General features: G+C 42.6%; 1 protein-coding gene across 1 annotated transcript in view; it reads right to left on the bottom strand.

The window, feature by feature from the left end:
* Positions 1-459: 459 nt before the first annotated feature.
* LOC146615563 (aryl hydrocarbon receptor-like) overlaps positions 460-26,950 on the bottom strand; it is a 59,758-nt gene continuing 33,267 nt past the window's right edge. Inside the window, exons 5-11 of the mRNA XM_085373694.1 lie at positions 15,495-15,606; positions 14,391-14,524; positions 13,719-13,921; positions 12,760-12,869; positions 7,633-7,774; positions 5,877-7,458; positions 460-784 (exon numbers count right to left, since the gene is read on the bottom strand). Of these exons, the coding sequence (XP_085229820.1) occupies positions 635-784; positions 5,877-7,458; positions 7,633-7,774; positions 12,760-12,869; positions 13,719-13,921; positions 14,391-14,524; positions 15,495-15,606 (2,433 nt within the window). The 3' untranslated portion in view covers positions 460-634. The remainder of the gene's footprint in view (positions 785-5,876; positions 7,459-7,632; positions 7,775-12,759; positions 12,870-13,718; positions 13,922-14,390; positions 14,525-15,494; positions 15,607-26,950) is intronic.

Here is a 26,950-nt window from a genome sequence, read left to right as displayed (position 1 = left end):
AAATGGGGCTGAAAACACCTGAATTCTAAGATTAGGAGATGTGGCCAAATTCTTGGTCCATATAACTGTAGATTCAGTCTGAATAATCTGTATGAAACGAATAGGCAAAGAATCACTGAGTGTAATGAAAGTGCAAACCACAGACTCCTGAAGAGGACATAAACCACAGACTGGCTGGCTAACTTGTAAATTCCTCTTGAAAACAGATTTCTTGGTTCTCAGTGTCTAATGAAGCCATGCTGGTGCATTAAAGTACCAATACTAAGACAGCACGGCAGAATCTGATGTCCTGGGACGAGAACACGTTGGTTTTACAGTGTATCTGAATGCAGATTTCTAAAACCCAGCCTCCAATGATTCATATTTACTTAAAACAAGCTAAGCGCTCTTAACTGCATTAGTGTAAACAAAGGACTCATATGATAATATGACTTAAAATATAACTCGGTGATCCCCTCCCCTGACACAACATTATAAAGTCAAAATGAAAAGACAAAAACAGACAACACAGATGTCGGCCTATGTTTCTCCAGCTTTGTTTGTTGTGGTGTGTAGATGTATAAGGCTGGTCCAGTCACTGGATGTTTCTGGCCATTCACAGTGTCCTGCTACATGACTGTCCCTGGTCAGATGGTCAGAGGTAGAAGCCGGTGGCTGGTGGGTCTGGAAGTGTAGGCAACGTCTCAGGGCTGGGTACCTGGATAGTAGGAGGCACAGATCCATTCCTGTTAGGCAGGGCACAACCTCCTGGGTAAGTACTGTTTAGCACGCAGCCATTTTCCATCTGCAAAGGACATAAAATATCATTAACATTAAACAGGATTGCCATTTGGCTCATAGTGGGTGTTTGTATAAAACAAAGATTATGATTCATAATCTTAAAATAATCTTAAAAGCAGAAACACAAACAAATAAATAAGGCAAAAACCTTATTGAGGAAGATGGTCCAATATTATGGAGCATGTTCTGAATATCAGAAAAATATCAGTTATAGGGTAAAGTCCCTACAACCTTCTTCTTTAATTCAATTCAATTTTATTGAGCAAGCACTTTGGCAACAGTGGGAAGGGAAAACAACAGAACCAGGCTCAGGGAGGGGCTTCAGGCTTCCCCCTTCAGGGGTAGCCACAGCGGAGCATGACTCCATTGCAGTCCGTTCCTACCGTCTCGTCTGTCACACTACATTCACGTTTCTACTCTGTGGTTTTCTTGAGAGCTTGAAAAAGAAGGCAACTGGACTTATTTTGTTTGTGAAGACATTTCAGCTCTCATCCGATGGACTTCTTCAGATATAAAAACAAATGGTGGAGAGTCCCAGCTGGAAGTGATCTTTAGAGTATTTGATAGGGGGCGTTGTGCCTGGTTGCTCACAGTGAATGGAGATGGAGTCCCTCTACATAAGAGTCAGTACATTTACCATTTACTCTACTCCCCTCTAAACCATCTGTGTCCTCAGTCCATATTGTGGACCCTGGCATCCTTGAAAGAGGGACCATTGTTCTTTAATGGCATCTGTACAGACGTGTACATCTATCCTGTTGAGGTGGCTCTTCTATAATGTGCCAAGTTTTTGTGGAGCAGCTGTTTGGTTTCTCCTGTGCAGAGGTCCAAGCACTGCTCACAGCACTGCACAGCATACACTATGCTGCTTAGGCTGTGTTTGAGTTTTGTGCTTGGGATGAACTACTCCATCCAAAGTTCTTCTGCCTTTTTTCCTGTCTTTTTCCACACCTTGGCTCATGTGATGACACACCTGATCAACAGTGGATCAACAACCCTCAGAAGCACCTTCACAACCTCAGTAAATACCTCAGATAAATAACTGGGACTCTCCACCAGCTGTTTTTATAAGGTCTCATCCAAGAAGAAGCTTCTTGGATGAGACCTGAAATGTCTTCACAAACCTAAAGAAGTCCAGTTTCCTTAGTTTGTTAAAATTCCAGACTACCACGACCTGCATGACTGAGAACTTACACAAACCCTCGGTAGTTTTCCCCTTTTCTTCCTCGTCTTCTTGTCAATGCCGCTGTTTCCAAACATAGATCATAGCAGGTCTTACTACCATCTTGTAAACCTACCTTTTCCCTAGCTTCTCCTAATCGCCGTCCTGTGTAGACTGTATATTGTCCTCTTGTCCTTTGTTAGAGTGTTAGTCCACGTCCTGTTTCTCACTCCTCGTGAGTTGAAAGTTTGCATTTGTTTTTGGTTTCGTTTTGTATTTTGCTTTATGCTGGTACGTATCCGCTCAGTAAAGCGCTTGCCTTTAGATAAACCTCCTCCTGCCTCTGAGTTCTCATCACACACACTATGACAGTCAGGGCTACTTGTCTCAAGCCAAAACTATCATGTGTGACTCGTCACACCCTCACGATGGACTGTTCTCCTTGCTGGCCTGTGGATAGAGGCTCTGCAGCTTTTTCACCAGGTCATCAGACTGCTCAACATGAAAATACCATGTTTGTGTACGTGTCCACAGCTTTCCACAGCTCACTTTTACCATTGCACGTGATAATATATTTTGCTGCTATACATATTTTAACATATTTGATTTATTTTAAATATTTTTTCATCTTACATTGAGTAACTGCAATGACATTTCATTCCTTGCACACTTATGCATGACAATAAGTCTGCTTGTCATTTTCTTCATTCACCAGTTGCTTAAAATACTCGTTCCCTTTTTTCCACTCAGCCATTTGTATGCTGTAGACAAAAACACTGGCACCTATCCTTTCACATTGCTTGTTCACGTTTGCACCATAGCTACCCAACACCACCTCAGTGTTTTTCACCCACGTGTGCAGTGACGTTTGCTTCAGCCACCCCTCTCTCTCATTCTTCCCTACCATCCCGAGGCTGTCTCAACTACTTCCTGAATTCTGAGTGACATTTTTTACTATAATATGAAATTCCATCCATCCATCAGCTTCCACTTATCCTTTTCAGGGTCGCGGGGGGCGCTAGAGCCTATCCCAGCTGTCATAGGGCGAGAGGCGGGGTACACCCTGGACAGGTCGCCAGTCTGTCGCAGGGCCAACACACAGAGACAGACAGCCACTCACGCTCACGTTCACTCCTGCATTCACACCTATGGGCAACTTAGATTGATCAATTAACCTATCCCCACAAACTGCTTGTCTTTGGACAGTGGGAGGAAGTCGGGGTACCCGTGGAAAACCCATGCAAACACGGGGAGAACATGCAAACTCCACACAGAAGGATGCCGGCCTGATGGTGGAATTGTACTCAGGACCTTCTTGCTGTGCGACAACAGTGCTGACCACTGTTAGGTTTATATTGTTGATTGTCATTTATGCTTAGAAATATTTACTCATATATAGAGTTTTATAATCGATTGCATAATGATAGGAGGTCTGATCCTTAGCAGTCTGCAAAGACTGTGAGCCTCCCAGAGCACTCTGGCATAAACACACATCTTAAAGTCGTGAGAGAGGTCGTACCTGCTCTTACTGATTTATACTACAGGAGGACACCTACTCTTATCTCTTTACGTATAAGTGCCTTTTGTTTAGGTGGACCGCTGGACTCCTGGCACAGCAGGTCTGAGGAGTCTTCACAGGGTCACATTTTGACCCCACACACACACACACACACACACGGCTACACGTACACACAGACAAGGTACTCTTTGTTCACATGTATGCTTGTGTAAGACGTCATATGTTAATGAACTTATGCATATTCACGTAACCTCAATAAAGAGCAGTGCTGCGGGGGAGCTGGCTGAGAGCGCCTGTCAGGAACGACGCTCGTCACAGTTCTCTCCCTCGTGCACGAGCAACACAAAGAGCTGTGAGGACTTGCGTCTTGCTTTTGCCGTTGTAGTAGAACTGTCTCGCTCGAGACAGACCCATCAACCACCGTTCCTCCTCTTTTAATCAAATTACTGAGTAACTGATGCACCTTCATGTCTAAATACATAGAATACAGACAGATAAAAGATGATTTCCTTAACCTTTGGTAGAACCTCAAAATCCCATCCTTTCGTGAACCTCGGGACCAAAAATGGTCCCGCCCCAAAAGTGCTCTAAAAATGTTATATATCAATATTTTTTTCTACTTTAAATTAGTCAGTCTTTTAAAACTACTTCTGCTTAAAATATCCATATCAACTTTTAATTATATTTTCATTGTTTTAACCCTTTAAATCCCAGTTTAGGTACATGAGCGCCCTGTTTTTAACAGAAAAAAAAAATTAAAAAATTAATATTTTCCATAAAATACATTTGAAGTAATATTTGATTGTTATTATAATTAGGCCTTTGGATAGGCCAAAGATTGGCACCAACATTCATTTTGATCCATTATTATTTTTTGTGCAGGAGCACATTTTTAAAAATCCATCCTTTCGTGACCCTCGGGACCAAAAATGGTCCCGCCAAAAAAAGTGCTCTAAAATGTTATATATCAATATTTTTTTCTACTTTAAATTAGTCAATCTTTTAAAACTACTTCTGCTTAAAATATCCATGTCAAGTTTTAATTATATTTTCATTGTTTTAACCCTTTAAATCCCAGTTTTATTACATGAGCGCCCTGTTTTTTTAGCCCCAAAAAACAAAAAAACTAAATATTTTCCAAAAAAAACATTTGAAGTAATATTTGTTTGTTATTATAATTAGGCCTTTAGATGGACTAAAGATTGGCACCAACAGTCATTTCGATCGCCTTTTATTTTTTTTCCAGGAGCGCATTTCATAAAATGCACACTATCGACCACGCCCAAAAAGTGCTATAAAAAATTTATATATTAATATTTTATTCCACTTTAAATTAGCCAATCTTTTAGACCTACTTCTCCTTGAAATATTCATGTCAAGTTTTAATTACATTTCGCGGATTTTAACCCTTTATATCCCGGTTTCGTCACATGAGTGCACTGCTTTTTTTGCCCCAAAAACATAAAACATAAAATATTTTCCAAAAAAAACATTTGAAGTAATATTTTATTGTTATTATAATTAGGCCTTTAGATGGACAAAAGATTGGCACCAACATTAATTTCGATCCGTTTTTAATTTTTTTTGCAGAAGCCGAAAATGTCCCCAGGCGGCGCTGCTGCTCCTGCTCCCCCGGGGAGGAGTGCCTCTGCCGCGGGTGTGTTTCGCGCAGCGCCGGAGCATATGGTTCGGTTCCCGTGTCTGCAGCACACACTTCCGCTACCACGTGAAAACAAATACGTCATTTCCTGTTGATTAAAAAAAATTAATGCACCCTCAAACGATCCTAAGGGCAGAAAATGGTCCGGAACGAGCAGCGGGCCAAGCTGCTGCGGCACGCGGGAAATTAGTCTGCCTTTTCCGGGTATCTGTCTCGAGCAGGCCGCTGGAGAAGGTGTGTATGTTCCAGCAGGCGTCACATGTGGAACAAGGGCGCCACCCGGTGGCCAAATAAAAAAATTACAATTCTAAGGCCCTGAGTCCAGAATGAAAGTGAAAGTTAAGCCATCGCCACAACGTTAATGGTAATAATTGTACAGTGAAAAATAGCGTTTATAATGGGTTTCAATGGGGCACAAATCGGCCACGAGGTTCGATAGTGGATGTATGCCTTTTATTCAGCCATTTAAGCTCATTTAAAAAACTCAGACTGAAATTTTAAAATAAAATGGGAAAAAAATACATGTTTGAAAATTTGGCTATACTCCATTAAACACAGTGGAAATGGCGTGGAATTAAAAAACGGAAAGGCCACGAAATGGTCCCAGGTTCTACCAATTAATAACAGATTTAAATGTAAAAGCTACTAAAAAGTTAAAACCTGGGTACACAGTCTGTATGCCCGGCTCAGGAAGGAACCTCCAAGCTGTGCAGCTAGTAATGATTTCAAAGTATGACAATGTTCAGCAACCTCACCTTGCTGTGATTGGGGTCGTCAAGGATCTCAGAGGTCACCAAGCCAAAGTGGTCGAGCTGGCAGCAGGGCTTACCCACTCTTAGAATCTGCTCCAGGGGGCTAGTGCAGGGAGGGCACTGCGACAGACTGGAGATGACCTCGAACAAGGGGCCTGGGATCTGCTCTGGGTGGCTTTTGTGGTTCATTCCACGAAAAGATGCAACTGTGCTCTCAGCGCCCCGCTGCTCTGCACTTCTCTCAAGCAAACCACCTCCACTGACTGTGTAATCCACACTGTCCATAGTGGGCTCCCTGCAAGACTCCAGTGAGGTGTTTGTAAGAGCGTTTTGGCTGTTGTCAATGCAGAAACTGCTGCCCAGGCTTTCGCTGAAGCTGTAGTTCTGCCATGGCATTTTTTCTGCTGAATGCTCTGGGCTCGACGGACCACATCGTCCGTCAAGGTTTGCTGCCGTCTGTTTGGCATGGCACTGTAGTGAGAGCTGCTTCTGGGTCCTTGGTTGCTGCTCCTGCTGAAGGTAGTGTTGGTGAAGCTTGCTATTCAAGTCTGAGGCCTTGTCATTGAAAGTAGTCTGCTGTGTGGTCAGTTGCTCCAACTCGATCTCTGCTGGGACTAGAATGTCTTGGGCTGTCCATTGTCCATTGGCAATAGACTGATTTTGCCCCAGCAGCTCTCCATTTACTATCCTGTGGGGGAAATGGTCACTCTGCTGGCCCCAGTTAGGTGGTACTTTAGTGGTTCGCATGTTGAGATGCTGTTGCATCTGCTGGGATAGCTGGACAATGGGAGTGTGCTCCATTATTGGAGGCTTGGAGGGACAAAACTGCATTTGCACACTTGTATCAAGATTATTTTCTGATAATGACACTGGTGTGGAGGTTGCTGCGGTAGTGCTAGGAGGTACCTGTCCTCCATGTACAGTGGAATCAGTCCTTCCTTCTATCGAGTCATAGATGTAAGAGAGAATCTCATCATTTGTCAGCAGATCATCCAAAGTGGGCACGTGTTCAGGGTCCATCTCAACTCTGATCATACGCTCATCTAGCAGCAGCAACTCCAGGTCCTCAGCACTCAGGCCCAGCCCTTCCAGAGCTCCAAACAGCTCGCTGTTTGAGTAACTCCTCTCTTCTGCATCCATCCCTTGGCCCTCCAAAGAGAGCGAGTCCAAAGTAGCCAGCAGTGGGTCAAAGCTGGTACCTGGTTCTGTGATGCCTGGACCTACGACACTATTAGCAGGTTCATTCCAGCTTCTGTGCAGGTTGGAGGGTTCACTTTCAGAGAAACTAACGTGCTCTGCAAAGAAGCTGCTGTGAAATGACAGCTTGGGCTCCACAGCTGGCTGGCAAACATACACTGACTCATCCTGACTCATGAGTGCCCCAAGAAGGGAGCCCGGGTCCAGGCCATCCGTCAGCAGCTTATCAGTCCGATTCTTCTTTGACTTGCTAAAATTTTTTACACAGCTGCCATCTCTAAAGCCTGCGATGGGATGATTGGACTGATAGAGCAGGGCTTCTCCTGTAGCATACGTAAAGGGTAGATGCATAGAGCGCTTACGCAAATGTTCTCCTCCTTCTTCATCCCTATAAACACAGAAGACATCATTGTCAGGACTTCTCTGTGCAGTTCTTTTAAACAACTAAGAAATACAAACGTATGGCATTGAAGGGAAGGAGGATGGATATCTTAATGGTTTGATTCAGTGTATTACTCGAGATAAATGACCAAATGAGATTTGTACACAGACAGGTACTTACAAAAGAGGCCTCTGGGTGGCGATGATGTAATCTGGTTTCCCATTCTTATACACCAGCCGGGCATTGGCCTGGACCCACTTCCACTGGTTTTCCTTAGTCAGGAGTCTGAACACAGTCAGACCACTCTCTCCAGTCTTCATCACTTTAAACATTGAACACAAACAACTGTTACTCAGAGATAACCTCTGTCCACTATGACAGTCTAAATCTGCATAACACTTTGAAATGAGTTTCCATCGAAAGTTGTCACAAATTATCCACAGCATCTGTGTCCTGCCAGGCTGGACAGGGTGGCAGTGGACTGACTCATTTCACCTTTACTAGTGGGTTATGGTCAAAGACCGTTAATCATGGTCAGGCTTCGTCACTTCTGACCACGTGCCCATCTGTCCACTGAAGTGCACGTGGTGGTGCTGCTCTCATCTCTGATGCTTTGCCTGATCCTCTCTTCAGGCAGCTCTGCAGCTTTGCTCAATCTGTTTACTAATCCCACAGGATTACTTACAAAAGCTGTCTGAACTCTTTGACCAGACCAAACGTCCTCAGCACAGGATTTCCTACATATACTCAGGTTGTTCAGTAGCAAAACCTTTTTGGGTGTGAATGTTGAGCCACCTGCTTTGGTTTAGTGTTTTTCACAGCCTGCTGAGTCGAGAGCTGTGTTTCAATCAAGTCTAAAATCCTGGACTCTTAAACGCACCTTAGAACACACATGCATCAACACTACAATGAGCGGGCGGAGGGAGGTTTGGAGTCTTCTCTCACCCCCGTTCTCTGCAGCCTGCTGGAGCGGGGGGGCTAGGAGGAGGAGTTGGCCGTCCGACTGCGGTCTGGAGTGTGGGGCCTCCCTGCTGCTGCGGAGTCGGGGCGGTCTGCCTCTCCCCACCGCAGGGAAAAGGGTAACACCACCTGGGTCTGGGTGCAGTTCCCCCCTCCAGGGGCAAGGGTACCTAGACCCGGTTCGTAGAGTACGCTTGGGGAGTGTGATCGTGTGTACAGCGTCTCTTTATGTCTGTCTCCACTAGGGATGGGTACCGGTGTTCTGACATAAACGGTAGTAACCAGACCGAAAAGCAGCGCACATTTCGGTGCTTTATTTCGGTGCTTTTTTTTTCCTGAGCTGTGATACACTTCTAGCCAATCATTTTACGTTTCCGAGGATAGTAGGCGGGCCCAGGTACGTACGTTCTTTTAGAGCAGAGCTACAGATTAAAAATGTCCAAGGCGAAGCGGTCAAAAGTCTGGCTGTACTTCACAGCAAAAGATACAAACTCAGCAGCAACAAGTGCTTTAAGCTGATACTGTGATGCTGTCAAAGGAGGTAACACCTCAAATCCGATCAAACACCTGGCGACGCATAGCGTTTTTTTTAAAAGCCCAGAAATGCGCCGTATTTGATAGCTTGCTGCGAGACCTCACACCGAGCACATCTACTGTGCGTGGGTTGCCAGTTATCGGATCCGGAGTCAGCAACATCCCCCAAGAACCCGAAGAGGAGAGTCCTGGCCCCTAGCCCTGCCAGTGTAGCAGAAATGATGAGGATGATGATGCAGCAGCAGCCGTTCTTCTCTGCGTGAGTAGCTTAATGTTGTTCGTGTGTAATTTACGTTGAGTAGGCTAACCACGTTATTACATTAATGCACGTAAGGTGAACTAGCAAACATCATCATAGCTACATGCGGCTGTCCTCTTGTTTGATGGCAGATGCTCCCTTCACCCTGGCCAAAAAGGCTAAAATGACCAAAGAAAAAGTGGAAAACAGTTAAACATGAGAGGTTTTTGGACAAAGTTTGTGTTTTTTCCATTGTTTAAGCACTGCTTCCAGCCAAGAGTGATACCATATATGCCCCATAGCTGCATCTTTTTACAAAAAACAGGTGAACGAGAGGTTTTTGGACCAATTTTGTGTTCTCCATTCTTTAAGCACCCGTTTGAGCACCGTTTGAGCACCGGCACCGTTTCAAAAGTACCGATTTGGCACTGGTATCGGATAAAACCTAAACGATACCCATCCCTAGTCTCCACGTTGGTTGAGTGTGGAGTAAGTGCATATGAGAGCGTGAGGGTGGGAACGGATGTTTGTATCTGTGTGTGCCTGTATGTCTGTGTCTATATGTCAGGTTGGTATCAGACGCCACCTCTCTGGGAAGACTCCAAACTCAATACTCCTACCAACATTAATGACTGTCTAGCTTCTGTTACTAATTGGATCTCTCAAAATTTGCTCCACCCCAACCTTGCCTGAGATCTGTGAGATTAGCTTTTCTGCTAAGGAGATCATTCCCTGCCAGCATCGGGCTGCCGTAATGAATTCTGGGATTGCTTTTCACCAGCACGTTAAATTTAATATAATAAGTCATTCAGTCTTTTACTTTAATTCATAAATATTGCAAACTATATTAAAAGTCGTTGTCCTTCTAGTGCAGAACATTTTCATAATTGGTCTAGTTCAACTCCCACTTCACGTTTATTACTCAGTGCTTCCAAAGTAACTGGCAGGGACCAGGCTGCTAACAAAAACGATTCATGTTGTCCTTGAGCTGCTTCTCTAGACTCCAGGTAGACTTAAAAATGAGAGGTTTAATTTGAATTGTTGTGTGTGTCACAACTGCTGAGAGCTTTTTTAGCTGCTGGCTTTTGTGATTTCCCTCTAGAGAGAACAAAGCTACACAACACGTGTGCAGCTTGGCTTTGCAAGTTACTGGTAGGGTTTCTATATTTCACAGTTTAGTACATTATTCATTTAGTGACATCTGATAATATTTTAGAATTTAGTTAAAAATTAAGTTATTTATTTATTTTTAGCATTTATTATTTTATGACAGTGCAGTGGAGCAGACAGCGGAGGAGGGGTAGAGGGGAAAACATGCAGTATATGGATCGCCTGCTCAGCCCACTGTGGTGTGCTGCTGACCTGATCCTAGAATCATTTTAGGAAGTCAGACTTTGGATCTGTATTCAAGCGGATCATCGATGTCCGGCTGCGAGAAATTGTCACAGTAACGCCCAACCAGTGTGGCTTCGTCAAAGGATGCGGCAGGAGCAGCAGGAGAAGCACCGGGAGAAGACCAAGACCATCCATATGGCCTTCCTCAACCTGGAGAAGGCTTTTGACAGAGTCCCTCATGACCTGATCTGGCACTCTCTGTGATCACACGGGGTCCCTGAGGCCTACGTCGATTTGATCAAGCTCGTGTACAGAAACGTGACCAGCACAGTCAGAAGCCCAGTGGGAACATCGCCACCTTTCAGCATCACCGTGGGCATGCACCAAGGCTCCGCGTTGTCCCCGCTTCTCTTCATCCTCTGCATGGACACCGTGACCGCTGACCTCCAAGCACCCTGCCCTTGGACACTCCTCTATGCCATTGATGTCTTCCTCGCAGATGAATCCCGAATGGAGCTGCAACGCCAAACGCAGCAATGGAAGACACGCCAGAGTGAGTACGGGCTGAGGTTGAACACCAAGAAGACTAAGTACTTAGAAGCCGACCCCCAAACCGACGGCACCATCAGCATCGATGGGGAAGACCTGGCAAAAGTATCTCACTTCAGGTACCTCAGATCGATGATCAGCAATGACGGCAACATCCTGCCAGACGTACGAGCCAGGATTAATGCGGCCTGGATGAAGTGGTGCCAAGTCACTGGTGTCCTGTGCGACCGACGAATACCTGACCACCTCAAGTCAAAGATCTACTTTATGGATCAGCGTGTTGGCCGTCCATCGTAAAGCACGAACAGGCCCTTCACACAATGGAAATGCGGATACTGCGATGGTGCCTGGGCCTGAAACTATGGGACCATGTCATGAACACCGACTTCCGAAAGCGGCTGGGCATCGCATCGATCACGGAGAAGATGCAAGGAGCGCGACTGTGATGGTATGTGGTATGGTATAAGTGACAAAAACTGCAGAAAAGCGGACCCTGCAGAGCGGGAATAACGCTAGGAGGAGGAAGACTTTGGATCTGTACGTGTTGAATGTTATGGGTTTTTTTAACTATTCTTTATCCAGTTTTGTAATCGTATACAGCAGTAATTGCAATAGTAGCACACATTAAGACCTTTTTAATTAATTTATGAAATGTCTGAAAGTAAATAAATAATAATTTTTGTAGTTTTAAAGGCTTTTGTAATTTGTTTTACCACATACAGGAAACAGAGCTCGCCAGGCTGCTGGGTTGTGGTAAAATGGAATTTGGGCAGGTGAAGGAGTGAAGTCACGGTCAGGTTTGTCAAGCTGGTAATTCTCTTCAGTATTAAAGCAGACATATAACAGCTCATGTAACCTGCTAAATGGGCTAAATCAGCCGCAGCAGTAGTGCAGGCATGGTAATAACAACATGCCTGCAAAGAACAAACACACCACAGCTTTTCACATCATGAGGGTAACACACAGACACATGCTGAGAGCTCAGGCTTCAGTCTGTTTTACACAATTTCATACAACTTGTTCTTTCCTACTGTTGTGTAATTCCTTTTTTTTTCCTGTCCCATTTGGTTCTTTAGCCGTCAGAATTGTTGTCTGAAGACCAACAAGGATACCCAATGGATTTACTTTGCCAAATGGATCATCGTGGCATTGCCGTATTGGTCCATTTGATCGACCTTTGTTTTTATTATTTATTATATTTTATTTTCAGATGTTACAGACGGGACAGACATGAGTGAGGGATAGGAAAGGGAGAAAGCCCCCCCGCCCCAATGGCTAGCAGAGAACGGGGGTGTGTGAAGACCCCATACCTCCCTCCTCCCGCTCATGTGTAGTGTTGCTGCATGTTGCTCTAAAGTGCATTTAAAACAAGGGAGAGCATGGTGCTGCTGCCAGAGAGCAGCAGGTGTTAGCACGGCCCCTCCCGAGAACCCTCAATGTCTACATGGATTTAATTCCTGATGTGTAATTCCTGATATTATCCTCGCAGTCACACAGCTCTGGTTATGACCACAGAAGCTCCACCCACCTGCTGATCAAAACTTGTGTTTACACGAGGCAACAAATCAGAAGAACGCCTCGCAGAGAATGGAAATGAGGGATTTTCAGGCACTGCACAGGGCACAAGTGTTCAGCCCCATCTTTGAATGAACTAGACTGTTTTGGTTGACAGCTGGTTTTTGGTTACTTACTTCGGACATGGTTCTCTGCACAGTACAACATATCTGCGGCGTGGATGAACTGATAGCCAGAGCCCCTCACCCGCAGCTCAGCCTCCGTGTACCCCAGCACTATCTTCCCCCTGTACAAAAAACGACCAGAGTTACCTCGGGCAGCTGTTTACAGTTCATTCCACATGTCACTGTAAAGAAAGCAAAAACAAAAAACTATAGTATTATATTTTAGTATAGTCACCCTGTGAAACTTCTACCAGTGTGATGTTGTTTTAGTTTTCTCCATTTTTCTAAAAAATAAAACAACTCCCACCCATCTGACACACCCATGGATCTCATGAAGGAGGATACATATGATCAAAACAGGTACAACACAACTTAACTTAACCTCCGACCTCGCGTCCACATATGTGGACGTCACATTTTGGGTTATTTGGACCAAAATACTCAATTGTGGTCTACAAGGGCCTGATAGCCACTCACGAGGACATTATACTGCTACTGTTCTATTGAAACAAATATCCTCATACGTGGCTCTCATTTTTCTTAGAAACAAAAATTAGATTAAAAAAAATCTGGTAATTCTTTATTTTTACATTCATCAGGTCCCAATCAGCCCAGATATCAAAGAGAAATGAAAAATGCTGCCGTGGAAGAGTTCAGGTCTTAGGAGGTTCAGCATAACTAGTCTGCAGTTTGTCAGCTAGATTTCTTTGTCTCACTTTGAAAATCATTCAACAGAAAATGAGCGATGGCACCTGAAATCTAACATCCAATGAAAATGCTCCACTTTAGCATGTGGCTAACACAAATCTCAAACCGAACTGTACCTCCTAACCCTAACAAACAAACAAACAAACAAACAAACAAACAAACAAACAAACAAACAAACAAACAAACAAACAAACAAACAAACAAACAAACAAACAGACGTGAGGTGTCTCAGTCGAATACAAAGTACTGAAATGTATTTTTACTTTGCGTCACAGGCCATGGGGGTGAAGTCCAGCTTGTGTTTGGTTCTAAAGATCATGTTCTTGGTTCTGATCTCTAGAATGGATGGAGGCTGAAGAGGAGTTGCAATAGCGAATAATGCAAGCAGCGGCGCAGCTTTCCCTCCATTTTCTTGCCACTGGTTCTGCCCATGCAAGAACTTGAGCCTTCCCTGGATATTCAAAGCCTGGAAGTAAGCAAAATAAGCAGTTATCCTTCTGGTAATGGATGTGACTTTGTATTTGTATTAGTAGATGTACTGTTTTTATAACCTGTGAGTACTACAGGTAACTGTAAAGATGGATCTTTGAGGGAAAACCTCAGTGAAGGTGGGCGTTAGCGGGCATGGGGACATGGAAACAGGTAGCAGACGACTCTGATAAAAGTTTGGATTCTTTTCTGGGAAAATGAAGCTCAGGAAACTGCTCGCCTATCAGTTTGAATATTAGTGATCCAGACTGTGAGTAGAAAGGGCTTTGAGGGTTCAGTTAGAGCTGAAAAGTACTACATAAATACCTGTTCATGTCTTTAACCCACCAGGTTTATAAGAATACACAGATACACTCCTACGATAGATGTCTACGTGCAGAGAACGGGAACGTCAAGTCCAGCGTGTTGATGTGTTAGCTCTGGTAAAAATAGAAAATGTCACGTACCAGGAAACCAGAAGAGTTGTCCAAGAGGCAGCGAAAGCGACACACAAAGCTTCTCTCCAGGAAGGACGAGTTCTCCGGGGGCAGTTGCTCCGGGTTGTAGCAGACCACAGATGAGCTACTGTCAAATTCCATCTCTATAAAAACCACAAAGAAAACTGTGGGCAGAGCCATACTTCCATGTGTCGGTGTGTTTGTAATGCAGTGATTCTTGAAGGTCTGAATGGGCATTAGATATTGATTTTCAACCGGGTCCCTTGGGCACAGAGATTTTTAAAATGACAGTAGGTACTCGGGATGATGAGATACTCAAACTTTATACTGGAGAACGTCCGCTCATCTTCTGAGAAACTCTACCTCCATAAGATACAACCTGTTCATTCAACAGGTTCATTTAAATGTTCCTCCAGCTTTGCTTTTTCCTGCCTCAACTTTTTGAGACACATCAAATTCAACATGAGTTGTTATAATGTAGCAAACTGTCCTGGTTTAAAGATTTGATGTTTTCAGAAATGTGTTCCTGAGATTTGCAAATGATTTAAAGAAGAGAGTGCAAACGGTTTCTCGGAGTCCGTCGGTTGTGTCAGGGCCACAGGTCTTAAACACAGTGCTAACACGTAACACATAAGCATTTTAAAACCCAAACACACTTCACCTCATAAGCCACAGTGAAGATCACAGGGTCATGTGATCTGACCCGAGGCTGTTCTTACAGCTTAAACCATCTGATACTGACATCCAAATGTTCATGGTTGTGTTCATGTGGACAGCAGTGGAAGGTCAAAAACAAAGACTTTCATATTTGAGTCTTTAAGAAGTTCACAAATAATATTCAGTTAGATGATGGCAAAGATAATATTGAAAGATTTGCAGAATCTGGGGAAATCTGCAAGTTTTGGGTCCAACATTGTAACAAACACAATGCCGTTGAAATAACTCTCACAGTTGCAAAGGTAAGTTAAAACTTTACCAAGCAAAGACAGAGTAAAAAAGAAAAACGAGGTTGAGAAACTGGGAAAAGCCTTTGAGGGTAAAGGGCTCTGTAGTAAAGGAGTGTGTGTGCTGAGCTGTCATACAGGAATGACAGCACGTGTGGGGTGAGATCACCTTTGGGGGATGTTGGATCAGGAGGATTCAAAGCCCAGTCCAGGTTTCTTCTGAGCTCCTGCTGGTCCTCCGTGTGGACCAGTTCATACACACTCTGGTGCATGACATCAGTCTGAGAGAGAAAAAGAGACATTTATAAGCTTTTTAAAAACGTAACCTGATTCTAATTCTTTATTTTCCTCAACCTCATTGTTTGTTGATCTGTTGACGTGCAACGGTGTTGGTAGTGTGTAAAGACTGTAGGTTGTGTGAGTCTGACTATGTGAAGTGATCTGAATGTGAATCTATGCTGCTGCTGTTGTAAACATCTGTTGTGCCTCGTCATAGTAGTTACATGGAGACTAGCATCTTCACTGAGTAACACACTTAATGCTACCAGTAAACTAAAAGCACACATTAGGTGATGTAATGGTTTCAACTTTAGTCTAAGAGAAGTTAAAGAATAAAACAAACCTGCTTACACTCTGTGTGCGGTCGACACAGCACTTCTTTTATTTTTATTTTTTGCAAATATTTTTATTGAAATAAGAAAACAGTACTTGCAGTTACCGAAATACAATTGACCTTTCTTCATTTTCCTAAGTAAATATACTTATATATACATTAGGGGTGCAACGATACACAAAATTCACGGTTCGGTTCGGTTCGATACTTTGGTGTCACGGTTCGATATTTTTTCGATACAAAAAAAATGTTCATGCCTTTTTAATTTGTCATTTATTAAAATTATAAATATATATTTTAACTCAAAAGTACAGTTTTTAAATTTAACCCTAACCCTTGTGCGTGTTTTTTATTTTGACAGCGAATGCGCACCTGCGGACCACTTATGTGCAGCCCTGGTTATTTAGCTCGTCATATTGCAGCCACAGAAATTCTTTTGTCCATGAAACCATGAAGCTGCACTTTCTTTTTGCCTTATAGTCTGATTTGTCATAACTTCTCCGTTTTGTGGTAAGCTTTTCTTTGGCTGTCACTTCTTCACCCTGACCTGTCTTATTTGGCTCAGCAGAACTGAAATGCTTTTACACACGCACTCACATAAGCTCAGCGATTCTCTGCGCGATCAACCTCTCACATGTTTAAGCTGCGGGAGATTTCACTTGTCATGTTTGCATAGTAAGCTAACAATTAATAAGACGATGTCAGAGGAATTGGTGCGCAAATTATCATCACTCACAGATCAGTGCTGTCGCTCTCTATACACAGTTCGCACGATTGCAAAGTGAAAGCAAAAAAACAAGCGCAAATTCAAACGCGATTTCAATATGTCACATATTGACAGTGGCTCACCGATGCCAATGACATAATTACTAGGGCTGAACGATTATGGAAAATAATCTAATTGCGATTTTTTGCCCCAATATTGCGATTGCGATGCGATATGCGATTATTTTTTAAGGTCTTTGTCTTCTGTATTATTAAACAAAGACAAGCAATACATCATATAGTATGGCCAATACTATATTACATTAATTTTAAACTGTTCTTTCCTGGAAGACAGACCTCTGTTATGATGACATGAGGTGATGCATGAATTGATGACTGACATTTTTATTTAACTTCTTCAATCACAACAGTATATTTGAACATACACAATAGTTTATTTTTAGCTTACAAACATCTGAGCATAAAGTGCTGACAAGGAACCCTGGTGTAAACATTAAAATGAAAGTCAGTACAATGTGCAGATTGCAGAAATATACATAAACAAAATCAGTGGCTTTACCACACTCAGTTTTTCGACATCTGTGAACTACTAGACAGTCATTCAATTAAAAAATAATATTAAATAAATAAAACTAATAAATAAAAAATACACACATCTTACTGATCTCTGCAGTCAGTAACATTACACATAAAGTGCAAACATAATAGCAATTGTATAAACACACACACAAACACGCCTTTAAAGTTTAAAGGCGTGAAATTGGACGGTCTAGTTCTGATTAGCGTCACCGCTGTCTCGGTGGAGTTTAATAAACTCGGCCGTCTGCTTCTTGCTATCTAAAATATAACCAGACACTGGTGTAAATTCTCGACTGTCTCATACTTCTGTTTAATAAGTTTTCTGTTTGACGTTTAGTCAGCTGTGTGAAAACCAAGGAGGAACCCACCCGGGGGATTAATAAAGTTTTATTTTATCTAATCTAATAACTTTAATCTCAGCCAAACCGATTTACTCACGAACAAACAAAACACTGAAAAAAGCCCAACAATAACATTTTTAGGTTGTCTAAGTGACTTATATATTATGTTTAACCCGAGCAGCGAAACTCCGCGGTGATCTGAAAATGATGTGCCGGGAGTTGTGCCGCTCTCGGCCGCATCAGTAACCCTCGAGCTCCCGGCTAGCTGTCGAGCTGGTGGGTAGCAGACGCCTCTGAAAACGTCGAAGCACTTTTGCAAATATGGGATATCTTGATAAACCGAGCAGATATTTGATGTTTACACAACTACTTTCTCGCCTGAAAATATGTTAAAAGTTTATTTTGTGACCCAGAAAGATTAGTATGAGTAATTTTAAAACTTAGTAGCGGCCGCCATTGCTGGAAACTGGAGTTTGGCTGGGCCGCGCTATGAATTCTGGGATATGGTAGTAATTTGGACAGCCTTCGGCACGTCGCTGTGACGTTCATCATACAAAATGTAATCAAATGGAAAAGTCTCTTTTTTAACTTGTTTTATTAGTTTTAATCTTTTAACTTTAGGCATCAAGCAAAAATTAAATTATATGCAACATTCTCTGACTGGAAGAAATTAGTTTAACATTTAAACCTATTTTCTGCACATTCCAGCACATAAAATAAAAAAAATTTTGTGTTTACACTCAGTCTTTCAAATAGATGCAAGTAAAACACAGCAGAAAATAAATAAAGTCAAAGACTCAGCGGTCCTGTTGCTCTATTTTCACCTGTAAAGCAGGAGTGGGGCAGGCGGAGGTTTACCCTGGTGCAGGTGTGCCACGGTCAGTGGAAGAATCCGCGAGTTTCTCTGTGAGTTTCCCATCACGTCGTAGCTACTCGGTGCTTGCTCAGAAGTTTAGGGGTTTTTTCTGTAAAAAGAAGTTTTCTTCCCACGCACAGCGGACAATAATGTTTTTGTCCCTTTTTATGGAATCAAACTCAAAGTAAGGTCAGTACTTCCACGCTTTAAACGCTGCACGCTCATACTCTCTCTGCACTCGATATATGATCCATTGTTGATCTGCACACAGCTGTTGTCACTAACGTCACACTCGCTTACGTCACTGTCGTGAGACATTCTCGCAAAAAGTCACGGTTTTAGTAACGCAGTAACGCAGCGTTCCTACGGGAAAGTAACGGTAATCTAATTACCGTTTTTGCAATAGTAATCCCTTACTTTACTCGTTACTTGAAAAAAGTAATCAGATTACAGTAACGCGTTACTTGTAACGCGTTACTGCCCATCTCTGTTTATCACATTTATTTTCCACTTCTGGATACAATTCAGAAAGTCTAGACTCAGAGAAATGCACCCTGTGTATGACCTTAAATTGAATAAGTCCAAGACGAGCGCAGGAGGTGGAAGATCGTACCCTCGCTATAGCCTGTTCCCAGGACTCCTCATGTATTTGAATTCCTAGTTCTCCTTCCCATGGACACTTAAGCTTAACATTAGAGTGGTTACTAAAAGACAGGATAGTATCATAGAGTTTCGAAATGGTTCCTCTGTGATGAGGAATAAATGATAACGTGGTTTCCCACTGCTGTTCTGGAGGTAAAGAGGGGAAATTTGGGAAACACTTGGCAACAAAATGTCGAATTTGAAAATAGCGAAACAAATGGGTGATACGGAGATCGTAACGAGAAGACAAGTTGGCAAAACTATCCAAGACACCATCCACATATAAATGTTTGAACTGTTTTATACTCTTGTCACACCACATTGAGAATGTCGAGTCCAAGAGTGAAGGGGGAAACAAATGGTTGTTGCTTAGACGAGCCGAGGAAGACGGCATTACAAAATTAAAGTGCCGTCTAAACTGAAACCAGATCTTGAGTGTGTTAAGAACCACCTGATTATCAGTGTACAGAGAGGGTCTTACGGGTAAAGAGCAAAGCTGGTAAAGAAGAGCCCTTACATGATGATAGCTCCAACTTACACCACGACGAACCAGAAGATTTTAGCCAGTAGCAAAGTTTAGGCCCAGTAGTGGGCTAGAAAATGAGGTAATGCAAGTCCTCCACTAAATCTGCATCTCTGCAGTGAAGTTTTAGAAACCCTGGGTGGCTTCCCTCCCCAAATGAAAGAACCAATAATCTTGTCCAGTGAAACAAAAAAATGTTTCAGCACAAATAATTGAATCGACTGAAATAAAAATTTTGGTAAGATGTTGGTTTTAACAGCATTAATCTTACCGATTAAAGGAAAGGGGGAGATTACCCTGTCTTTGAATATCAGATGTGATCCTTGTATAAGAGGAGACAAATTTGCTGATTTAAGGCCAGATAGAGAACGAATCACGTTAATCCCTAAGTACTTAAACCCAGATGACTGAGACGAAAGGGTAGATTGGACTGTTGAAGTTGACGTGCTGCCGTATTAACAGGAAAACACTCACTTTTCCCTAAATCTAATTTATAACCTGAAAACAAGCTGAAGTTCTCCAGAATACCTAAAACAGCAGGGATGGAGCGTGTGGGGTCAGTCATATATAATAACAAATCATCTGCATACAATGATACTTTATGTGTAATTCCATTACGGATGATACCCCTGAATACAGAAGAAGATCTCAATGTAATAGACAGAGGCTCGATGGCAACGGCAAAGAGTAAGGGAGACAAAGGGCAACCTTGACGACAACCACGACCCAGCGCAAAATAATCAGAGTAAACATCATCAGTATGAACACTGGCTTTAGGGGACGAATAAAGAAGCCGAATCCAGGAAATAAATTTATCGCCAAAACCAAATTTCTCTAAAACTGCAAACAAGTACTCCCACTCCACCCTATCGAAAGCCTTTTCAGCATCTAAAGAAATCACAAGTTCGGGAAATTCAGATAGATGCTTTGAGTAAATAACATTAAAGAGTGTACGGGTATTAAAAAACAGTTGCCGTCTCTTTATGAAGCCATTCTGCTCTTCAGAAGCACATTCATTCATTTTAGCTTTATCTGTGGGAAATTCGGACCTGTACAACGAAGAGTAAAATGTTTTAAAGGTAGAATTAATTTCCAAGGGATCTGTAGTGATATTGTCATAAGAGTTTTTAATACTGGGCATCACTTGTGAGGAGGCCTGACGTCGTAGCTGATGTGCCAACAAGCGACTAGCCTTGTCACCGTATTCATAATATGAGCCATGACTGCGTAGTAACAAGTGCTCAGCCTCTTTGGTTGACATAAGATCAAACTCTGCTTGCAAATCAAGGAGCTGCTTCAGTAATTCTGGAGAAGGGTTCAGTGATCAAGGTTACTAATTGCAATTGGAGGACGGGACTGGAGACAGGAGGACGGGCAGCAGGTGAGTAAGTGACGGAAGTGACGGACAAGGTAAGCGACTCATGTTGTAACTGACGTCAGACGCCGGAGATTTTGGCGGAAAATTAAAGCAAATGGTAGTTTAGATTTGAACAAATTCATTTAAGCTTCAGCATTACCAAATACACTTATCAATTGTCTTATAACTAACACTATTTGTCTAAATAATCTCCAACACCCTGGAGAACAACGAGGAGAGTTTAGAGACTCTCCAAGATTACATCGATCAGTGCTTTCAGGATCTCGTGATGAAGAAGACCCCGTGTGCAGCTTCCCCGGCCAAAGCTGAGACGCCGTCGTCGAAAAGACAACGCCCGGCAGATTCCCCCGGCTCAACATCGCCAGCCGGCAAAGATATTGCCGACATATTGGAGTCAATCGACAAGCGATTGTCCAGTTTCGATGCAAGGCTGTCCTTGGTGGAGATTCTTCACCGAGAATTTAAATGCTTGCGAGAATCCCTGGAGTACAGCCAGCAGCAGGTGGAAACGCTTGCTGCTGAAAATGCCACGCTAAGGGAGTCGGTGAAATGTCTCACAGATAATGTTACCCAGCTCAATAGAGAAAATAAAAAAATAAAAGAAACAGTTATCGATCTACAAGCTCGTAGCATGCGTGATAATCTGGTATTTTCTGGTATTCCAGAAGCCGCTGGAGAGGACGCGGAGACCACGGTAAAAAGCTTCATCAAAACCCACCTGAAGCTGCCGGAGGACACTGTGAAGAACATCGTCTTCGATCGGGTACATCGCCTCGGCCCCATTCGGGCTACGGCCGGGAGACCACGTCCTATCGTGGCCAAATTCGGCCACTTCAAACAAAAGCAACATGTGAAAAGCCGCGGCAGGGAATTAAAAGGAACGGACTTCAGCGTGAACGACCAGTTCCCCAAAGAGATCTTGGAACGACGCAGGGTCCTCTTCCCAATCCGACGCAGCTTCATCCAGAAGGGCTCCCGCGCTGTCATCGCTGTGGACCGGCTGTACGTGGACGGACAGCTCCACCGCGACCCCAACATCACTCCGTGGCTGTATTAACCTCACACCAGATAAGAATCAGCTACACCATTTCCCTATCCACTCACACTAACTTGCATTAACATCTGTTTAACTTACCAGTATCAAATCGCATCTTAAAGTGTGATTTCATAGCAGAATTAACACCGTCACTCTCCGTCAGTGATTTAATTGGAATGTTTACGTTTTGTTTCTGTTTTTTTTTCTTCTCGTTTTTTTTTTTTTTTTCCCCTCCTCTCTTTTCCCCCTCTTGGTTTTATGCTGCTCACCCCTGTCCTTGGTTTCTTTCTTTATTCCTTTCACTGCCTCGATCACCTGCTTCGACACTCATCCACAAACATCCTTTATTTCGACACATACGCACCATGCGCTCAACGGCAGCACATTTACATCAGTCAGACAGCGCACACAGTCATATAAGATACACACACACTTAAGCCAAGCCTACTCATATTAGTAACTATGCATACACAAAGTCAGACTCAGGGAGCATCTCGCCACACATTTTTTCTCTCTCTCCTTCTCTTTATTTATGAACAAGTGACGTATTCTCTCCACCTGTCTAAGCAACGCACACAGCATACATCCCTAGTTATACACAAACATCTATGGGTACACTGAGGTTCATTACATGGAATATAAATGGAGCTGGCTCCAGAGTAAAGAGGTTAAAAATATTTAACCAACTCAAAAAACTACAGGCGGATGTTGTCCTATTACAAGAGACCCACAGACCTCTTAGAGGTTCGAATGAACTTAAAACACCTGAGTTTCCCAATGTGTTCTCAGCTTGTTATAATTCTAGACAAAGGGGAGCAGCAATTTTAATACATAAAAATATTAATTTCACAGTACTCGATACAGTTATAGATCCAGAGGGCAGATTCTTAATCATTAAACTATCTATACGTGATAAAAAGCTATGTATTGCAAGTGTATATGGTCCAAATGTTGATGATCCCTCATTCTTTCACGGTTTTTTCAGTGCACTCTCTGAACACTTAGATGGCACACTTGTTCTTGGAGGTGACCTCAACCTTGGACTAAATGAAGACATGGATAGGCTCAATACAGCGGGAACTCAGCGTAATTGGCAGTCCACAAATATAATCAAACAGTATATGAGTGACTTTGGTCTTTGCGATGCATGGCGCTCCCTTCACCCCACCAGTAAGGAATATACTTTTTTCTCACATGTCCATCACTCCTACTCTCGTCTGGATTATTTTTTGGTCAGCAGCTCACTGCTGAACGACATTTCAGACACTGAGATTCACCCTATAGCTGTCAGCGATCATGCTCCTGTATCTTTAACACTAATGCACAAGAATAATACTACGCCAAGAAAAAACTGGAGATTTAATATATCACTACTTAAAGATGAAGACTTTATTAAATATTTTAAAAAAGAGTGGACTTCATATTTGGACTATAATGACACTCCCGAAACATCAGCTTCTGTTCTATGGGAAGCAGGGAAAGCTGTGATGAGAGGTAAAATAATTTCTTTCTCATCACATAAAAAGAAAAAAGAAAACAAAAATATTCAGGAATTAGAAAAAAACATCAAATCACTAGAAGAAGCCTACGCGTCCCACCAAGATCAGGAAACATTGAACAAAATACGCAAAACAAAACTAGAATTAAATGAGATAATTGATAAAAAAACAAAATTCTTAGTACAAAGACTACGCCTACAAAATTATGAACATGGTAATAAATCCGGTCAATTTCTAGCAAACCAGCTAAAAATAAATAAAGAAAAAACAACTATATGTGCTGTTCAAGATTCATCTGGGAACACAATATATGAACCGATACAAATAAACAACATTTTCAGGGATTTCTATAAAACGTTGTATTCACCACAAATAAACCCATCTAAAAAAGAAATTGATCAGTTTTTGGACAACATAACTCTTCCAAAATTATTGGACACTCAAGCAATGGCACTGGATTCACCACTGACACCAGGTGAACTCCAGGAAGCCCTGATAAGTATGCCCAATAATAAGGCTCCAGGTCCAGACGGCTTTCCTGCAGAATTCTACAAAGAATTCTGGTCGATTCTAGCACCAGTTTTCTACAGAACGTTGTTGGAAATTAAAGAAAAGGGCAGACTTCCATCAAATATGAATTCTGCAAACATTAATCTCCTGCTAAAACCAGGCAAAGACCCTGTATATCCCTCAAGCTATCGTCCAATATCCCTTATAAATGTAGACCTTAAAATAATCTGCAAAGCTCTCTCAAAGAGACTGGAGAAAATAACCCCCCTCTTAATTCATCCTGACCAAACTGGTTTCATAAAAGGTAGGCACTCATCAACAAATACACGTAGATTACTTAATTTGATAGACTACTCATACAGTAAAAACCTAGAAACTACAATATTCTCTTTAGACGCAGAAAAAGCATTTGACAGAGTTAACTGGAAATTTCTATTTGCAACTTTACACAAATTTGGTTTTGGATCCTCTTTCATAAACTGGTTAAAAATATTATATAATTCCCCAACAGCTTGTGTTAGAACAAATGACCAGACATCCTCCAGCTTCTGTCTCTTGAGGGGCACCAGGCAGGGATGCCCACTCTCCCCTTCACTATTTGCAATTTTTATTGAACCACTAGCAGCAGCAATTAGACAGAATTCAGTAATTAAGGGCATAAAATGCAAGAACGTGGAACATAAAATCAGCCTTTATGCGGATGATGTGTTACTCTTTCTCCAAAATTCACAAACCAATATCTCTGGGGTGATTGAATTGATAAACTCTTTTGCAAGAATATCAGATTACTCAATTAACTGGTCAAAATCTACAGTCCTACCGATTAATTGCTCCTTCCATAATTCCTCTTCTACACCACTGCAATCGGGAAATATAAAATATTTAGGTATTAATGTTTCTCCCAAGCTTGCAGATCTAACTAAATTAAACCATATCCCACTTTTAAAGAAGGTAGAAGATGATCTGGCTAGATGGAAATGTCTACCCATATCACTCATGGAAAGGGTTGCCGCTATAAAAATGATGGTCTTACCAAAAATAAATTATTTATTCTCAATGATCCCAACTAAACCGCCACAAGATTGGTTCAGATCTCTAGATTCATGTATGTCCAAATTCCTTTGGAAAAATAAACCCCCACGTATAAGCTTAAAAACACTACAAAAGACCAAGGATAAAGGAGGACTAGAACTGCCTAACTTTCAGCACTACTTCTTAGCCAACAGGCTTCAGTTTATCTCAGGATGGCTAAAACACACCCTCTTAGATGAACCTTGGCTAGATGTAGAACAAGCACTTTGCAATAATCTAGAGATCTCAGACCTACCATTTATCAGCTCAAACATCCAACGACATGAATGCTTTAAAAGCATCAACATCAGCTCTTCTCTGACAGCATGGTGGGAGTTTCTAAAATTGACGGCGTCTTCATTAATCCCATGCAAACGTACACCTATCTGGAACAACCCTGACATATTACAAAACAATAATATGATAAACTTTTCAGATTGGAGTGATAAAGGAATCAAATATTTAGAACATATACTAGAAGGAACAGAATTTATTTCATTTGACGGACTAGTTACACAATATGGGATCAACAAGAAAAGATTTTTAGAATATCAACAAATTAAATCCATAGTAAAAAAGAAATTTAAACCGGGTCAAGTTGAACTACAAACACCACCAAGTGTGGTTCAATTTCTTACTCTTAAACCCCCCAAATTACTATCCAAAATATACAGAATGCTTTCTAAAACAGATGAATCAATATCACTTCCTATTGCAAAATGGGAAGCGGATTTATCAGTTAACTTAGACCTAAACTTCTGGTCTCAGATTTGCTTAAAAACCTTTCATCTAATTAGAAATCCCAGTCTTCAATTAATTCAATACAAAATATTACATAGAGTGCACTATACAGGTCATCGGATGTTCAAGATGGGCTTTTCGTCTACCAACAACTGCTCACACTGCCAAACCAATTCACCGGACAATTATATCCACGCTCTTTGGTTCTGTCCACCAGTTCAGAAGTTTTGGCGCGAGATATGTGAAGACTTATCGAAGTGTCTGAAATGTAACATTCCAACTTCCCCCTTAGTGTGTTTGTTGGGCAGCTTAGATAATGTCACTTCAGAAAAGAATATAGCCCATATGGTTTTCACTGCCCTATGCATAGCCAAGAAAACAGTCCTCATGAACTGGAAAAATAAAAATAATCTTAATTCTAACCAATATAGAAATTATCTATTAGATTACATTAGTCTTGATACAGCCTCTGCCACCACATCAGATCAATTGCTCTGGGCTCCTTTGATCAGCTCCATCACCTAGTGGGGGTGGGGGGTCATAGTTTGGTCCCGCCTTCACTGTTGTGATTGGTGTGGGGGTAGGGACAGGCTTAGGGCGTCGGGGGGTTCCCCGGAGGCATCTTCCTTGGGGGGCTCAACCCGGGGTAGCGGTCATGTCCGGTTAGGGGCTCTGTTGGCTCTCAGGTGACTGTTTCCTCGCGGCTGCGTGCAGCGGGGCTAGGGGAGGGTCTGTGCTGACGGACGTGGGTTACTGACCTGGTAGCCTGGCTGCCCCTGGGTGGGTCCGGGATGGGCGTGAGGTTCTGGGGGCGCTCCGTCTCTGGGCTGGGACCCGGACCGGGCCTCGGGGGCTTGGGTCCTGGTTGGTGTGTTGCCGGGGTTGTGGGCGGGTGGGTGCATGGGGGCCCAGCCCTGGAGCAGGGTGCCGCCGGTGCGTCGAGCCACCTGGGGGGCTCTTCAACTGGTGGGGGAGATTGTCACATCTTGCAGGAGCTTTCCTCTCCTCAGGAGCTCCCTCTGCAGGAGGGGGAGATACAGGAGAGGTGGAGGAAGATCTCAGCCTGGGTGTTTATTGTCTTATGTAGTCTGGAAGATGAGTGGATGGTGG

The sequence above is a fragment of the Diplotaxodon limnothrissa genome, linkage group LG16 (genome assembly GCF_057381915.1).
Source record: "Diplotaxodon limnothrissa isolate DT_005_m linkage group LG16, D_limnothrissa_male_GT1.1, whole genome shotgun sequence".
Taxonomy (NCBI): Eukaryota; Metazoa; Chordata; class Actinopteri; order Cichliformes; family Cichlidae; genus Diplotaxodon; species Diplotaxodon limnothrissa.
The sequence above is the reverse complement of the archived record's forward strand: the minus strand, read 5'-3'. Positions and strand labels throughout refer to the sequence as shown.